A 19,230-nucleotide genomic window follows, 5' to 3' on the forward strand; every position below is an offset into this window, starting at 1 on the left:
GACACCACATACACATTTACATAAATTCTTTCATGTTATCCTAATAATCCTGAAAAATAGGTATGATTATCACTATTGTGCAGATGAAAAAATGATGATCAGGAAGGTTAAGTACATTACTCAGGCCATCTTGCAAACAGAGATCTTAGACTCATGGCCAGATCTACGTGGCTCTAAAGCATATACCCCATTTTCCACATTACTCCTCACTTTTATGCCCATATGTACAAAATGTTTAAAACAATAGTATTTTTATTCTCTTTTAAAGTGTTAATAAAAAAGAACATATATAAAGGCATCTTGTCTGGGTTATTTAATATACAAAATTAGTAACCCACCCAATCAACAATTGTTCTTTGTATGATGTACTTTTAGCTTTTAGAAAATGATATCCCAACACACCTACTCTTCTGCATCCTTCTTTCTCCACTTATATGCATTTCTACAGCATGAGAAACATATTTATACCATGGTGGATGTTTTCTTCTATCTGACTTGTCTTTCAGCTATGCATTACTACCTCATTGGTCAGTGTTATATTGGGCATCCAATGGACTGTTTTGTCTTTAAATTTATGAAAAATAGTGTGATAACTGAAAAAATAGAGTATGCGTAAAGAATATCATAGAGGAATTTCAAACCAAATTTGCTTAAGGAAAAGGTGGAAATGATTCCATGAAGGTGTTGGCTGAGAGAAAGAGGCTAGAAAGCAACCAAAAGCATTTGTTTGAGGTCTTGAGGGATTGCAATCTTGGAGACACAAAGTTGACCAAAAAAAGTTTTTTTTTTTTTTTTAAGATTTTATTTATTCATGAGAGACACAGAGAGAGGCAGAGACACAGGCAGAGTGAGAAGCAATGCTCCCTGTGGGGGGACATGCAGGACTCAATCCTAGAACCCTGGGATCATGACCTGGGCCAAAGGCAGACGCTCAACCACTAAACCACGCAGGTGCCTCAGAGTTGACCAAAATGGAAACTGTGCTCCAAATTATAAGCAGAGAGTGCAGGTTTCCAGAGGCAAAACCCACAAGATTACATAACTTGTTGTGAAGGAATTATGACTGGTGCTGAGAGAGTTAAAGTAAGACACAGTGGCTCTTTAGTTGGTAGATAATATATGTTATCTGTTTCAGTCCAAAGCAGGAGGATGTGTCCCAGGAGGTGGCGGAGGTGCACTGTTTAGTTGCAACTGACAAAAGTCAGAAGTCCATGGTGTTTCAAATATTGAAACAGGAGACAGTGTACAGGCCTTGCTTCCTCAATATCCTCTCCTTCCTGTTTTGAGTGATTCTCTTAGAAATGCTTACTTCATTTTGGAATGTTCTTTCACAAAGGAACTACCTATAAAATGAAGAATACTCCAGATTGGATGAAGTGCTTGTGTTGGGAGAAAATGACAGTGATTTCTAACCTTTGAACTTCAGACCACCTAAGGTGGGTGATAATCATGCAGGGTGCTGGATAATAAAACACAAACTTGGAGAACACTGAGCTCATTGAATTGGAATTTCTGAAAACAGGACGAGAAAATTTGTATCCTTAGCAAACGTCAGATGATTCCTAGGTACACTAAAGTTTGAGAAACAGCAGCATAGAGAGTGAAAAAGAAAGTCTTTTTCATAATTGTGCCAAATCTGTGCATAGTTATAAGCAGTATAGTATAGTGGTTGAGGACATGAGCTATCTGTTCCATGGACCTGATTTTGAACCCTAGCTGCAGATGTGATTTGACTTTGGCACGTTATTTCACATCTCTAATTTTCAGTTTCTTATCTGTGGGGTTAGAAAAATAATCCTTATCAAAATAAGATGTATAAAATATTTACCACTGAACCTGGTTTTCAGTCAACCCTTGACAAACGGTAATTTTGTGTTAGCCATAAGGTAGAGTACTATCATCCTTTTTAAACACCTCCCTCATCACCCGAGTACAGAAGGGATGCATTCATTTGGAACCTCAGAACTTTCTTTATAGGCAAAACTAAAGTTCAAAAGATCACAGTTTTGTAGTACACAAGAACTGAGAAAAATTTCTTTAAATAGGTAAAAAGAGAAATCATGTAATCTAACTGACTACCTTGCAATTTACTAGTAGCAGTGAATACAAGTTCTAGAAATCACCCACTTAAAAAAATAAAGCAGATTAATTAGTATCAAAATCTGCTCTGATTAAGCAGAATTCTTCAGAATTACTTTTTAAAATTTTACAGAAAAAAAAAAAAACCCAAAGCATTGTCTCATCATGATGTCCTCAAGTGGATTTTACCCAGGAGTTTTGCAGACTATGCTGCTTTTAAATCTTTGAGCCAGCCTTTATCAGCTTGAAATTTAATGTCCTTTGCACTGCCTTCTAGCCTGTTTTGCTTTTGCAAGTCTAAGCAAAGTGATTGTGCAACTGGCTCACCTTTCCCCCAATTATCTCAGCACTTTAAGGCACAGTTTCTGAGCCAGGACTTCTGTCCATATTGTGAGAGGATGCAGCACAAACAGTTCTCTCTCTGGACCATCCTCTGGGTACATCCACATGGTCTATAGGAATGAGGAGTAATAATTCTTGCTATGTTATTTTGTTTAATTAGGTTGAACTAAATCAGGGTATCAGGAGGTCGTAGATTTAAAAAGTGTACCATAGGGAAGGAAGAGAGGGATGAATAGATGGAGCACGGGATTTTTAGGGCAATATCATACAGAAAATACTCTGTATGATATTATGATAACAGATACATATCATTATACATTTGTCCAAACTCTTAGACTATAAGACACCAAGGGTGAACCCTAATGTAAACTATAGACTTGAGATGATTATGCTGTGTCAATGTGAGTTCATCAACTGTAATAAATGTATTGTTCTGGTGGAGGATGTAGATAACGGGGGAGACCCTGAATAAGTGCGGGGCAGGGGTGGATGTGGCACCTCTGTACCTTCCTCTCGATTTTGCTGTGAATCTCAAACTACTCTAAAAAATTTAAGTTCTAAAAAAAAGTGTACTATACAAATATAAATCCGTGCTTTCTCAAAATTATAAGTGGTTAAACTCAAAGTGGCAAGGTATTACATGACCTCTTTATAGAAAATTTCCAGATAGGCACACCAGAACTTGTTTTGTTTTGCTTTTAAACCAAACTAGGATTATATTATTTTATAATCTCTTAAAAGAATTTCCAGTCCACGGTATAATGCAGATATTGTTACACATGGATACTTCTATCTCTGTGAGGACATCTGAAATGTCTAAAGAGTATTTCACTGCATGCATGTACAAGAGTTTATTTATTTTTATTTTTTTAATTTTTATTTATTTATGATAGTCACACAGAGAGAGAGAGAGGCAGAGACACAGGCAGAGGGAGAGGCAGAGACACAGGCAGAGGGAGAAGCAGGCTCCATGCACCGGGAGCCGGATGTGGGATTCGATCCCGGGTCTCCAGGATCGCGCCCTGGGCCAAAGGCAGGCGCTAAACCGCTGCGCCACCCAGGGATCCCTATAAGGGTTTATTTAACTAGTCCTATATTGTGGAACATTTACTGTTCCACAATTTCTACTAAATTAAATATTGCTGCCCTACTGGATGTGTTCCTTTGCTGCTAGCTCCTTGCCTTCTTCCTCACCCCAGGAAGCTGCTCTGTGTGGAGTAATGATCTGCTCTCAAGCCTTCTGATTGTGGCTGGTTTGGGCCAAAGCATAGCCCTGGCAGGAGATGGCTCTGTCCCTACAACATTGCCCTAAGCTCCTTGAGTTTCTTGCTCAGAGGTCACTACATGTCCCAAGGTGCCCTGAGCGGCAGAGTTTTCCCTCCTCAGTGACATTCCCCTCTTCCCATTTCCGCAGACTGAGGGCTGGTCACACTTTGCCTCTGCTAGTGGTTCGTGCACCACACCTTGGATTTCTCTTACTCTTCTAAACAAACCCTTCTCGAATCATCCTAATCTGAATTATGTAAGCTGTTTTCTACTGGACCCGGGCTTGTACATTATTATGTAAATTTCTGAAATCAAACCATATATCCATCTATAATTGTTTCTACAGAATTGATTGATTCATAGATAGAGATCTTATGCCAAAAGTATACACACTTTTTAAAAGTTTTTATTTAAATTTTAGTTAATTAAAATATTGATTTCAGTTGTTTCTACAGAATTGATTCATAGATACAGAGCTTATGCAAAGTACATACACTTTTTTAAAGGTTTTATTTAAATTCTAGCTAGTTAACATATTGGCTTCAGGAGTAGAATTTAGGGATTCATCACTTACATATAACACCCAGTTATATCACCATAAAGTACGTGCACTTTTAAGGCTTATGATAAGTATACTTAAAAACCAATACCATATGAGTACTCTTTTTTCTAAATCCTTGTCAACCCTGGATATTTCCATTATAAAAAATATTTCTAATTTTTATTGGTAAAAATAATGCTTCGTTGCTGATTAATTTTTTTAGTACCATTCAGACTGAATCTCCCCCACCCTCATCAGACACATATTTAGTGTTTATTTTTATTTCTTCTTTTTTGACTTTCCCATCTACATCTTCTACTGTTTTATGAAAGTGGGCTGTTCGTCCTTTTCTTATCGATTTGCAGGAGCTCTTTATACAGTAAGAGGATTAATTTTTCTCCTGTTATGTATGTTGTAAATAGTGTTTTGCTTTTCCCGTTTACTTTTTATTCTATTTTTTAATATAGAATTTCAAATGGTAAAGTAACAACTTTTAACTAATAGCCACAATATTTAGAATTGATAGGCACCTATTCTTTTTTATAACACTGCTTTCACATAATGCCATATACTCTTACTGAAAGTTTTATGCTTATGCTTTGTGCTAGAGGCATAGGTCTAAAGTAGTATCTCATGCTTCTTTATACTCCTCACAGTGCCAATAATAATAATAATAATAATAATAACAAATATTATTAACAACCCAAATAATAAACAACCCATTGTAGGAGATTAATAAACAGCTTCCTGTAGTAAAAAAGACATGAGAGAAGTATGATTTTAACATAATACGCCATCGCTTTGAACTTGTGAAAGTAGACATAATAGTGTGTGCTCTGATGTTGCTCTGCTTTAAGGAAAGACTGAGTTCATGGATATTAAGGTATGTAGATTACATAGCAAGCAAAGCAAAAGACAAAGATGAGGTATTCTGATCAGTTATTTCTTTTTTATGAAGAGTAAGTAGGTACTTGAATTCTTAAATCACAAAGTTTTATCCAGGTTTTACATAGAGACTATAACTGGTCATTGCTACAATCTCCTGCATGGATTACCATAATGACTCCCTAAATGGTGTTCTCTTTTTTTACCCATGTCTCTCCCAATTTATTCTCCACAGAGTAGTCAGAACCATTCTTTAGAAAGAATTTTTGATTGTGACTTCTGGTGCTTGCAACTTTCCAATCCCTTTCCATTTTACGTAGAACAAATCCTAAATTCCTACCATGGCCCACAGGGCCAGTGATGGCCTCTGGTGGCCTCTCTGACCTCATTTCCTATCCCTCTTCCCCTTGTTCACTCTACTACACCATCATTGGCTTCCTTGCTCCACCCTAAATATGCCAGGAGGCTTTCTATTTGCTGTTCCCTCTGCCCATAATGCTCTTTCCTCAGGGATTTGCATGGTTTATGCTCTGGGCATCTGCGGAAGCGCCAGGATCATGGTGAACACCTGTAGTGTCATTGGTACACCCTGAACCTCCTGGGCAGGATAGCAGTAGTGACGTGGGTGCCCTGATCTCTGGGTACTATACTGGAAAGCCATGTTCTGTCACTCCTTATGAAGTGTGCATAAGGCAGCCTAACACAAAAAATCTGCTTGGGCTCCAGGTGGTCAATTTAGGTGCTGTTTGTAGCAGGTGCTGTGTCTAGCAGTTGCCGGGAGAGCCAGATGTCTAATATTTGGAGAGCTGTGGGAAGTTGCAGCCTCTTCTTTTGAGACAGGAGCAGGAAGAAGAAACTAGAACTACTAGTTTTATGGAAAGTTGGAGTCTGGCGAGCCACGGCCACCAGGATGAAGTTGGGCCAACCCCAGCCAGCTCACTGCTAACTAACCATGGATAATTCTCACTGGAGAATTCTGGCTCATGTCTCAGTTCAAATGCCGCTTGCTCAAACAGGCCTTCTGGGAACACCCTCTGTGACCCATTACACCCTCAGGACTTCCTCTATTTTTCCTCATGGCATTATGCTCACTTGAACAGTCATTACTCAGATGCTTGCCATGTGTCTCCCATCGTTAGAAATTTAGGTATACTGCTGTATTCTCAAGGCTTGACACTCACTAAGTACTCAATTAATGTTGTGGAAAGGATGTCGATGGAATTTCATATATGCATTAATTTCTAAAACTGTTAAAATTAGCACTTTTTAAAAGTTCAAGAAAGGAAAAAAATAATGTATTAAGAAGAAGGGGTTTGGGGTATCAAAAATGACAGAAGATGCACTCCAAGATAATCATGTGGGAAAATACCAAAACTTTGTACTTCTAAGCTATAAATATCAACACACATTATTACAGATATTCGCTACCCTTTCCCATAAAAGTTTGCAGCCAGCTTCCCCTGTACTTAACAATACTCTACCAACAGTAGAATGAATTGCTTTGGGTCATTGATTCTTGGCATTGGAAGGAACTATAGAGGCCAACTTTATTCACTGGAAGCATCTCTACTCACAGGCATTTCTTGAAATGGACTCAAGTCCTCTTTTATTTAAAACTCAATCTTCAGATTCTAGAAATGTTCCCCTATGCCACATTTCACACCCCAGATCTTCCATTATACTACACCTTTAGCACCCACACTTTTAGTGTGCCAGGGTCCCTCCTAAAATGTGGCGTGCAGAAGAAAGTACAGTACTGCATAGGTGGCATACACAGTTAGTTCTGAATACATTGGGCCTCCCACATCCCTCTCTGTGGATACTTTCAGCTCATGCTGAGCACAAACAGAAATGTAAAGAGGAAAACACTCCATTTTATCCTCTACTCTCTACTACTACCACACCAAATGTGTGTGGGTTTCCCCATACCAAGCAATTCTTCAACACCAGCTGGGTATCCCTATAATTCAGTTCAATTCTGAAGCTACCTACCTAGAGCACAGACCCTACAGGTTAAGGGCTCAGTCCCACAAGACTGTCCCCTCCCCTTCAGACATCAATCCCAAGTCCAGGTTATTATAACCTGTATTTCTGATAGACCCAGTATAAATCTGGATTCTCACAACCCCCTTCTCAGGTTTGATTTGCTAGAGCAGCTCATAGAACTCAGGAAAACAGTTTACTTACCAGATTGCTAATTTATTATAAAAAAATATGTTAGGAGTGGCCAAATAGAAAGGATGCATAGGACTAGGTAGGTGGGAAAGGGCGTGGAACATCTGTGCCCTCTCCAGGCACACCACCCTCCCAGCACATAGACATGTGCAGCAACCCGGAAATTATCTGAACCCCATACTTTTGAGATTTTTAGGGAGGCTTCATCATATAGTTATGCTCAATCATAAACTCAATCTCCAGCCCCTCCCCCTTTTTCAGAGGATGGAGGGTAGGGTTGAAAGTTCAAAGGTTTTTTTGTTTGTTTGTTTTGTTTTGTTTTTTAAGTTCAAAGTTTTTAATCATGGCTTGGTCCTTCTGGTGACCAGCCTCCATCCTGAAGCAGCCCAGAGCCCATTGAGAATATACTCATGGGAACAGAGACATCTCATCACCCAGGAAATCCCAAGGGATTTAGGAGCTTTGTATCAGGAACCAGGATCAAAGACCAAATATTAGGTCAAGAGATGTACCTGGTGCTCTTACCTGTTAGGAAACTGCAAGGGTTTTAGGGATTCTGTGCCAGGAATTGGGAGCAGAAACCAATAGATATATTTTCTATTATTTCACAAGTAAAACACAAACATTTATTCCATATAAGCATTTACATGTACTCTCTAAAGACAGACTTTGCATCCATCTCCATTGGATTAATTTTGTCAGTTTTAGCTCAAACCGTCCCTGCCAAGGCATTCCAGCATTCTTCTACCTACATGTTTCCTGAAGTGATCTGTCTTCCTTCAGTTATGGATTAAAAAATGCTGACTGGGGCACTTGGGTGGCTCAGTGGTTGAGCAACTGCCTTTGACTCAGATCATGATCCCAGGGTCCTGGGATTGAGTCCCACATCGGGCTCTATGGAGGGAGCCTGCTCTTCCCTCTGTGTCCCTGCCTCTCTCTCTCTCTGTGTCTCTCATGAATAAGTAAATAAAATCTTTAAAAATATTGTTGACTAAAAACAGGGTCACATAGATCCTCTCAACCTCCCCACCTCCAATATGCCATGTTGACATTAATTGTTCAGTCACCACCATGTTAGCATCATCTGGTTTTAGTCAACATGAACCAACTCCTAGTGACCATCACTTTCGTGTTTTGTTTTCACAACTAATATATTTAATTCTTTGGCCTACAGTTTTACCAGGGATTGCCCACAGGCCTCAGGTTTTGTGGTTTTATTACACACTTTTATCTCCTTATAGAAAAATGGGAATACTTGTCTCCTGTCCATTGGCCTTGTCTTCCTCTCCATGAGCTATCAAACAGTACCCCTCAGGGTTCCATGGTAACATATAATGCTACTTTAGCAACATAGGCTTTAGACATGGATTTAAAGCAACCAAGTATTGTCTTTCTAGATCTTTATTTTTCTTGGCATCTATTGTGCTCTAGGCCATTTATTAGGCTTTCAATGTGTATAAGACTTTGTACTCAGTGGTGAGGGTACAGTGGTACACACAGGATTTACAGCTAAATGGAGGAGACAAAAATGCACAGGAAATGGTCATAGAGCGTAACAGTCCCTTAATGGTGTTACAGGAGCCCACAGGGTAAAGTCCTAACCTCCAGGACTTCAGAGCTATTTGGAAATAGGGTGATTGTAGATGTAATTAGTTAAACTGAAGTCATATTAGAATAGGAGGGCCCCTAATCCAATTGACTGGTGTTCTTATAGAAAGGGGAAATTTGTACACAGACGTATATACAGGAAAACTGCCATGTGAATCTTATGGGTTATGCACCATGAGCCACAGAACTACCAGAATCAGGGAGATAGACCTAGAAGCTCTCCTTCCTGGGTAGCTTCAGACTCAGACAGAGCACAGTTGTACCAACACCTTGATTTCAGACTTCTAGCCTCCAGAACTGTGAGACAATACATTTCTGTATTGTCTAGGGTACTCAGTTTGTGGAACTTTGATACAGCAGCCCTAGAAAATTAATACACTGATTTTACACCTTGAAGATCACATTCAGGTCTGACATACCATTCCATCCTCTCCACATATCCTACAGTAAATCTGAACTAAATGTGCTTACACAGGAAGATTTCTGTTTTCCATCCATTATTAGTTTGTGATTTTTCTTTTTAGAGATTTCTTCCCCTTTTTGGCGTTCAACTCGTTTCTTACATAGATATTTTACTAATGGACTCAACAGATTCCACCCCAAGAAAAAGCCCTCTTGAGACCCAGGCTGAAAGCTATAGATGTAGTCCAACTACAATGCTTCAGAGGCAGATTATGGGACATATATGACTTGATAATGGTGATCCTTCTGAGAATCACTTATTTTTGAACAATATAGCAATATTTTAGCAAAGCATGTTAGTAGTCCTATGTCATTCCAGCAACAGTAATATCAAACCCATAGAAAACAGAAATAAAACAACCTACCTTAATTTTTTTAAACATTTTTTTCCCACAGTTGTCATAGAAGTAACAACTGTGTCTTTTATTTCACAGTTTATGTACCTAATCTAATGTATTTTTGTATTTCCTGGACTGTGAAGTTAAAAGAATAAAGAGAAAAAATAAAAGGCACCTTTTTATAAGACAAAGGAATTTTTCCCTATATAAAAGGACAAGGACACGCCCCTAGCATCCCCTTTAGGAACATGTTAGACAATGATTCCCCTGGAAAAAAGAAGGGATTTGGAATGAAAGGGGCTAAACAAAGAACCCCAGAGGGGAATGGAATTAGTAGAGTAGTAATACCGTCTTCTGGGTGGGAGGAGAACTGAGCAGGGCATCCAAACTGATCCTAGTACTTTCCTTGCCAACCATGAGCATTTGGTAGGAGATCTTATAATTATGATTATTATAAGATTATATCACAGTATCTTAGTTTTCTCATCTACAAAACAGAGGCAAACTGCCTCTCAGACATAGAATATAAAAGGGATTGCAAGCATTGCATAGAATGGGATTTGATTTTTTTATTAAATGTCTTGTATCCCTGGAAAGATATGGTTTAGTCCTAATAGCAGAACCACTGATTGAACATGTTGAATATACTACTAGGCACTGGAAAGGTGTTTTGCCTACTTTTTCTCATCTGGTTTTCACAACAACCCTCCTAGGTCCATGTGTTTTAGCCTTACTTGAGAGATAGGAGAATCTGAGGCCAGAGATATTAACTTTCTTAATGTCAAAAGGCCAGGAAGGCACAGAGGCAGGATTCAAATTCACATCTCTCAGCTCTGTAGGGATCCCAGATGCAGGACCCCTGTGCCAGAACAGACATTACTACTTGATTACAGCACTCACTTTGGTATTTCTCTGGGCTGACAGTACTGATGGTGGGAAGTTTAACCAATTTGCCCTCCTAAGGCCTGTGCTCCCTAATCCTGATAACCTCATCTTCAGAGATTCTAATTCAGTAGGTCTTGGGTTGGACCCCAAATCTTTATTCTTAAGGATTTTCCAGTTGTTTCTGATGACAGGTTTTATAACCACTACTTTCTGCACCTATGTTCTGTGAGGCCAGGTCTTTTCTGTTTGTCTATTTGTTTGATCTGTGGGTTTCTGAAATAAAAGCAAAAGCTCTTAGGAGGGGAAGGCAACTATTGACTGCTGCTGTTTATGGAATGACTACTAGATGAAAAGTGGGTTGGGATCCCCGGGTGGCTCAGCGGTTTAGCGCCTGCCTTCAGCCCAGGGAGTGATCCTGGAGTCCCAGGATCGAGTTCCATGTCAGGCTCCCTGCATGGAGCCTGCTTCTCCTTCTGCCCGTCTCTCTCTCTCTCTCTCTGTGTGGGTGTCTCTCATGAATAAATAAAATATTTTAAAAAAATAAAAAATAAATAAAAGTGGGTCTAGGGACACCTGGGTGGCTCAGTGACTAAGCGTCTGCCTTTGGCTCAGGTCATGATCCTGGGGTCCTGGGATCGAATCTCTCATTGGGCTCCTTGCAGGGAACCTACTTCTACCTCTGCTTATGTCTCTGCCTTTCTCTGTCTGTGTCTCTCATGAATACATAAATAAAATCTTTCAAGAAAAAAAAAAGAAAGGCGGGTCTAGTGCCTCTTTTTTCTTTTCTGAACACTGGAAAGAAGACCTAGTCATACCCTTCTGTGCCAAGTATCTGGTGAATTTTAGAGATACTTGAGTGTCCTCCCTCAAATGTGACTGTGATGAGCTTGAAGAAAGAAAGACCTCTTAGCTATTCTCTGAGAAGTCTTTGTTTGGAGGAGTATAGACTATAAACAAGAGTAAGTAAAAATCTTATAATTTATGATTTATTATTAATCCCACTCCTCTAATTCATAACAAATTGACTAACACTATTCCTCCTCCCTCCCCAAAATCACTACATGTAGTAGATTACAAACGTGATGAGAAGCAGCAGCAATACCCCATTAATAGTTATAAATGTCTCAATGCTTATATTCCTCATCTATTTGGAAAATCTGCCTAAGTAATTAAAGAGTAAGAGGAATTAAAAAGATGAAAAATATCAGGAAAACAGTGCGCATGGAAGTTATCAACACTATTTTACTTCTACTATTACTTTTTAATGACTTTATTTTCCATGGACAACAGTTTAAAAATGTTAATTTCTAGATTAAAAAAAAAAAAAGCCCCAGACTTCATTATCTTCCCAGCAAAGCAGATATTTTTCAAACAGTAAACTTACATCTTTGGCTTCTCCGAGAGGTACCGGAAGTGTTTGCTTCCAATGATTTTCACCACTGTCTCAGACATTGCTTCTGATCCACGGGGAGTCTTCCCAACAGAAGACATGCTTTTTCTCAAAGTCCTTTAAAATACTTGGGTTGGAAAATAAGTAACTCTTTTTTCCTCTTGATTTCCCATTAGTCAATTTAGCATCCTCGTCTATATTAACAAAAACAATAGCAGGACCAAATGCTATTTGGTCTTACCTCACTTGACATTCTTAATAAAGACATGAGTAAGATATTTTTAATTACTATTATCATTCTTGTTTTAACTTTGAGAGAACAGGCAATATGTAGTTCTGTAATTTACTCAGTAGCATAGAATCAGTATTTAGCAGAACTGGGAATCCCACTCAAGAGGTTTGCAAAACAGGTCTACTGAGCCATTTGGAAACTCTACCTTCCTGATACCAGATTGGATTCTTTGGAGGTCAGAGAGGAAACCAGGGCTTTAGTATATGAAGATCTTATATTCAGCTCTCATGCTCAGTTTCCCTTTTTACAAAACCGGGATAATTCCAGTTCTACTTCCTGGGATTTAGGGAATCCAGTAAGATAATGCATCTGAAAGAGTGCTGTACATAGGAAAGAGGGAATTTTGTTGTTTTTGCTGATGCGTGTTTCTGTAATAATCCAGCGAATCTGAAATTGAGATCCTGTACTAGATAAATACTGGGTGTTTACACAGGTTTGATGCCAAGGGCAACTTAGAAGTTCTATAAACCTGGCCCCAGGCTGATCACTTTCTTTCAGAGCCTCTCACAGATTGAAAGCTCTTCAGAGATCATTCTAATCCAAATGCTGGCTTTACAGATTGGTACACCGAGGCCCAGAGAGGGTGTATCATTTGACCAAGCTCACACAGCGAGTGGAACCAGCCCCTTTTCTAGTATTCTGGTCTGAAGTAGACCAGCTCTTCCCAGTACCCCAGCTTCACTTAGCGTGTGGTCCGCACTAAAGAAAGACCTGCTAGGAGAGGATAGCCCTACCCAGCGGGACCTGCAACCTCTTGGAAGCAGTCTGGAAACTTCAAGGGCCACAGTTCGTGATGGTGGGGTCCCTTCTCTTCCCAGCAGGTGCGTGTCTGTACTGAGCCCTTTCTTGGGATAGAACAGAAGGGTTGGCCTTACCGCCGAGGCAGCGTTTCCCACCCGGGCAGCTCAGGAGTACTCGGTCAGTGCTCTCCCCTGGATCGAGCCCCGCGGCGGCCTGCGGGGAGCAGGGCGGGCGATTGGAGCCCAGGAGTCGGGCCAATCACAGGGCCCGGCTCGTGGGCGGGGCTGTTCCCCCGGGTTGCTAAGGACGCAGAGGCTGTTGCTGGGCGGGGGACCAAGTTTCCATCCCTGTCCAGGTGGCTGGGGCCTCCTCCGCGGGCGCCGGGAGAAGAGTAGCAGTGTGCTCAAATCTGTGTTTTGGAGGTTCTCCAAGATCTCTGAGCTTTTTTAAATTTATTTTTAATTTATTTTTTATTTTTTAGCTCATCTCGCTCACCTGTGTTGCCACGCATGTCCTGCTCTTTCCCTTAAGCTTCATTTCCCTTGGTGAGATTGGCACGTGGTTGGAATCTTGCCCCTGTAGGTTTAAATCCAGCCCCTTCCACTGTATGGGTTTGGATAAATCTCTTCTTTTCCCTGAGGTTCAATTTCCTTATCTGTACAATGAGGAAGAGTAATAACACAGACGTAAAGATAAGTCGGGGATGAAATGAAATGAGAGTATAAAAAAATAATTTTATGCCAGATCACTCATTTGAGCCAGACAACTATTACTATAAGTTAAAAATGACCAATAGCATAATTTTATTTATTTAATAAAGATTTAAAAAGTAAGGCTTGGGGGTGTTGAGTAATTACCCAAGGCCCCACCAAGGCAATTGACAGATCCCCGATTTGAATATACTCCTACACCTCCCGAATTAACAGCAATTTTTATTATGTTAGAAGACTTCAGCAAGCATGGGTAAAGACTTCAAATTGACTCCAAAATGGTGTTAACTATTTCCAGCAGCAGCAACCCCAGCATCCATACGGTCTGCCTCCTGCCCTCTGGCTGCACTGTGTTTTGTGGTTTACTATATCACCTACTTGCATATGTGATGTGATACACTCAGCTCCCCTCTAGGGCTTGCTCTCCCGTGGGCAAGACACACTGGCACATTCTGTGATATGCAAAGTACCTTGGTGTAGAGGAAAGGGGACAGCTCCCTATTTATTCTTCCAGCCCAGCTTCACATTGTCACTAGATCAGTCCTCTTAAGCTACACTAGATAAGCCCCGTCTAGTCCAATGTCTCAAAGGATTCTGATCAGCCATAGAGGTTGTCTGTGGTTTCAAAGTCTTCTGTGCCCTATCCTCAGGCTAGATCTCTAGGTGGATCTCCCACTACTTCTCCCAGGCTTGCTATACTCCATCCAACCCAGTACACTAACTGACCTGAATCTGTCTTTTATTTTTCAGCCTCTGTACCTTATTCATTCTGTTCTCTCTGTATAAGACCCTTCCGTTTGCTCTTTTTTTTTTTAGGTTCAAAAAAATTATAATTTTTGTACACCGCTTGCTCATTGTGTCCACCTGCAATCCATTCTTTAAGTTCCATCTCAAATGGTCAACAGTATGTACCTGGGAATCAGATACCTTGGGTTCAAATCCTAGCTGTGCTAGTTCAAAGTGATCTTTGGCAAATCACTTAAAATCTTTGTGCCTCAGTTTCTTCTTTTATAAAATAAGAATGACTTTTTGTAAAGATTGAGTTATATGAGTAATGGCTTAGGATAATGGCTGACATATAATGAGAAATATAAATGTTTGCTATCATCATTATTATAATTATCTGTCGTGAAGCCGAGTCAGATCCCAGAAGCTGAAAATGGTTTCTCTGTTCTCTGTATAATTTGTGGTTTCTCTCTTTTATAAAATGTGTCTTTCTTTGCCTGATAGTTGACTATCTGTTTGCATTGGTTGCCATACCTTCCTGGACCATGTCTGTGGTAGGCTGAATAAAGCCCCCCCCTCCCCCAGACATCCATGCCTTAATCCTTAAAATCTGTTCATATTATCTTCTGTGGCAAAAGAGACGTAGCAGATGTGATTAAGAATCTTGAGATGGGGAGATTATCCTGGATTATCCAGGTTGGTCTTAAATATAATTGCAAGTGTCCTTGGAAGAGGGAGGTAGAAGGATGTTTGACTACCAAAGAGGAAGGAGGAGATATGACCATAGAAGCAAGAGGTTGGAATGATTTAAAGAAGGGATTTGGGCCAAGAAATGCAAGTGGCCCCCAGAAGCTAGAAAAGGAAAAAAAAATTCTCCTCTAGAGGCTCTGGAAGGACCAAGACCCTGCTAACTCCTTGACTTTAGCCCAGTGAGACTGATTTTGGGCATCAGGCCTCCAAAACTCCAAGAGAATAAAGTTGTATTGTCATTACCTGCCAAGTTTGTGATAATTGACAGCAGCCATAGGAAACAAATGCAATGCTTGAAGGACCCACTTCTTCAAAGAACTGATTGCACTCCATGGCTTAAGTAGGCCAGAATTTTTTTTTAAGATTTTATTTATTTATTCATAAGAGACACGGGGGGGTGGGGGCAGAAACACAGGCAGAGGGAGACGCAGGCTCCATGCAGGGAGCCCAACATGGGACTCGATCCCAGGACTCCAGGATCATGCCCTGGGCCAAAGGCAGGCACCAAATCACTGAGCCACCCAGGGAGCCCAGGCCAGAATTCTTATTGATGACCAATGTATAGGTGTTGGGTGAAAACGAAGCCTTCTATCTGTTGGGGTCTCTAAAGTGTGAGGGTAAGATATGGAGGCTGTTGGCAGATGTTTATGTAAATACATAAATACCTTTTCAGCAAATAAGGAGCAAGCCAGATTAGAGCCGAAAATAGAGCCAGCATGGGGAGGGGATGGGAGCAAAGAGCCTGGACCCAGCTATGCCTGAAGCTAGAAAGATTCTAGAACTCCCAAACATTGAAGTGAAATATTTCCCTTTCTTAAGATATTTTGAGATGAGCTTCATTAACCTTTTACCCAAAGAGTCCTGGGGAATGCAGAGACTTTCAAACTTCAGGTTACTATGGCTCATATGTGGGGTATAGCTAATTGATTCAATGGCATTTTAAGTTTCATTGTTAATTCTGTGATAAAGCTTGAAGAAGTAAATTAATTTTGATCAAGTAAGATATTCTAATAAGGACTCTCCTTTGACCTTATCTTGACTTAAAGATTTTATAAATGCCAACTTGAAACACAATGACATAAGAGGGAGGCTTTCCACTGCAGCTCTTCTGTCAGTTTGAAGCTATTCATTTGAAATTCGATATATTTTTTCAGACCCCAGGGAACCTCTGCTTTGCTGTTTCCTAGCCAAATGACCTTGAATTAGCAATTTCACTTATCTTTGAGGTGAAGACAATAATTACTCTGAAGATTGCTATCAGGATTAGAGATAATATTCTGAGAGCCCCTGACATGTAATAAGCTTTTATAAATTGTATTCTTGTTCATAACAATAGCAGCTAACATTTAGTGAATATTTATTATGTGCTAGACATTGTGCTAAAAACTTTTCCTTTGATATCTTATTTAATCTTTACAACCATCTTATGAAATAAGGACTTAATATCCCCATTTTAGAGATGAGGAATCTGAGGTTTAGAGACGATAACTTGCTCAGAGAGAATGTAGGTAGGAAGACTCAGAGCCGCGAAAAAAATCAAGGTATATCTGATTCTAGAAGCGCCTTTGTAGCCACTACTCTATACCTCCTTTGTGGAAGTTAGCCATTGTTGTTATATTATTACTGTTGTTATTATTAATTGTTAATGCTTTCATTGGCACTGTTTTAAGGTTCTAGTTCCCTTTGAGAATGCAGATTCTATGATAGAATTCTTAAGAAGGGGTGGCCTTTTCTTATCTGGGATTTCCTATTTCACACTCTGGTTTATGAAATAACACAAACAGGAAATGTCTCTCCAGTGGTTTATATTAAACAAGGTAAAATAAAAAGCTATATAATAAATGTCTCCAGAAGATTAAAATACTGTGGTTAAAACTTTCCTTGAATTCAACAGCTTTAGGTTACAAGTCACCAGAGAAAGATTCCAGAGAAACATCTTCCGACAGAGTCGGCTCTCTTTCTTTCCCCAAAGAAAGATAAATAGCTATAATAAGGAACTGAAGAATGCTCCCTCCTAAAATTTCATGATTTTATGTTTACCACCACATACAGGAAGGAAAAGGAGAGAAAAAAAAATTATTTCCAATGTTGTTTTTGCTCATACAAGTCAAAGTAGAATGACTTTATAAATAGGAAGCAATAAAACACTGCCTTTTTGGGAACCTGGGTAGCTCAGTTGGTTGAGCAGCCGACTCTTAATTTTGGCTCAGGTCATGATCTCAGGGTCATGAGTTCAAGGCCCTGTGTCAAGCTCCATGCTCGGTGCAGCCTGTTTAAGATTCTCTCTTTCTCTCTCTGCCCCTCCCCCCTAAATTAAGTAAATAAGATCTTTTAAATTTTTTTTTAAAAATTAAAAAATAAACATCACTTTTTTGAAGTTTAATCAAAGAGCCATAAAAATGAAGGATTTTACATTGAGGTCTTGTTCAAAAATAGAGGGGTCAGATACGGACATTAAATTAAGCTGTATTGGGGTGCCTGGGTGGCTCAGTGGTTGAGAATCTGCCTTCAGCTCAGGGCATGATCCTGGGGTCTGGGGATACCCCTCCAGGGGAGACTGCTTCTCCCTCTGCCTGTGACTCTGCCTCTCTCTCTCTCTCTGTGTCTCTCATGAAGAAATAAGTAAAATCTTAAAAAAAAAAAAAAAAGCTGTATTGCAAAGAATTTGGGGCATTATGCTTTCTTCTCCCAAGAAACATATAGGACCCAAGCCAATGATCTTTATGACTAATGGAGGACTTCAAGTTAAAAAGATGAGCAGTGATGGGCTGATTTTAGAACAGAATGCAAACACAGCCAGGTTTCTTTTCCTTTTTAAAACCTCTCTCATGGCTTTGGAGAAACAAGAGCATATTAGCATACTGATTAGATGGGCCAATTTTTGGCCGTACACTAATTTACTAGGGTTACCATAATAAATGAAAAAATGGGGGGATTAAACAACCAACATTTATTATTTTACAATTCTGGAAGCTAGAAATCCAAAAAGGTATCAGTACGTTGGTGCCTTCTGAGGGTATAAGGGAAAATCTTTTCCATGCTTGTGTCTCCTTGCTTTGGGTGGTTTACTGCCAATATTTGGTATTCCTTGACTGGTAGACTTCAGCCTCTATGCTCACATAATGGTCTCCCTGTGTGCACACCTGGACTTACTCTACTCCAGGAGAACTTCATCTTATTTAATTACCTGTGTAATCACCCTATTTCCATATTACCTCATATTTTAAGATACTCGGGTTTGGAGTTTCAGTTGGGGGCGGGGGGATCCCTGGGTGGCGCAGTGGTTTGGCGCCTGCCTTTGGCCCAGGGCACGATCCTGGAGACCCGGGATCGAATCCCACATCGGGCTCCCGGTGCATGGGGCCTGCTTCTCCCTCTGCCTATGTTTCTGCCCCTCTCTCTCTCTTTCTCTCTCTGTGACTATCATAAATAAACAAAAAAAATAAAAATAAAAAAATAAAAAATAAATCAATTGGGGGCGGGGATAGAGTTTGCTATCAACTGAATGTTTGTGCCTCACCCCCCAAACTTCATATGCTGAATTCCTAATCCTCAGTGTGATGGTATTTGAGGTGGGGCCTTTGGGAGGTAATTAGGTTTAAGTGAGATCATAAGGGTGGGGCCTTGTGTTGCAATTAGTGGCCTTATAAGGAAATGAAGGCACTGGTGCTCCTTCTCTCTTGGCTCTGTGAGGGTAAGTCTGACCTTTGCAAACCAGGAAAAGGCTGTGTCTCAGAACTGAATTGGCTGGATCCTAGATATAGGACTTCCCAGACTTCAGAACTGTGAGAAATGAATGGTTGCTATTTATCCTGTTTAATCTGTGGTATCTTTGTTATAGCAACTTGAATCAAAACACAATACAAGCCTTGGCTGCTTGAGCTCCAAACCTGGCTCTGCACTTAGTGTGGTGGTAGTTAGCAATCTGTAACTTTATTTCTTCATGGATAGTACCAATACCTACAATAATGGAAGGTCTAAAGGAAATAACAAATATTTAGAACAGTGTTTGGTATCTGGTAAGAATTTGTTGCCATTAG

General features: G+C 40.0%; 1 protein-coding gene across 11 annotated transcripts in view; it reads right to left on the minus strand.

Annotated features, from left to right (window-relative positions):
* C3H1orf87 (chromosome 3 C1orf87 homolog) overlaps nucleotides 1-13,263 on the minus strand; it is a 78,391-nt gene extending 65,128 nt beyond the window's left edge. For 8 of the 11 annotated variants that reach the window (XM_072820475.1, XM_072820481.1, XM_072820482.1 and 5 more), the window contains exons 1-2: nucleotides 13,139-13,263; nucleotides 11,966-12,165 (exon numbers count right to left, since the gene is read on the minus strand). In XM_072820475.1, the coding sequence (XP_072676576.1) occupies nucleotides 11,966-12,072 (107 nt within the window). In that variant the 5' untranslated portion in view covers nucleotides 12,073-12,165; nucleotides 13,139-13,263. Of the gene's footprint in view, nucleotides 1-11,965; nucleotides 12,166-13,138 lie in introns of those variants that run through there. The other 3 variants (XM_072820473.1, XM_072820474.1, XM_072820480.1) reach the window with 3 other exon arrangements.
* Between the last annotated feature and the right edge of the window lie 5,967 nt (nucleotides 13,264-19,230).

This window comes from Canis lupus, chromosome 3 (genome assembly GCF_048164855.1).
Source record: "Canis lupus baileyi chromosome 3, mCanLup2.hap1, whole genome shotgun sequence".
In the NCBI taxonomy this organism is placed as follows: domain Eukaryota; kingdom Metazoa; phylum Chordata; class Mammalia; order Carnivora; family Canidae; genus Canis; species Canis lupus.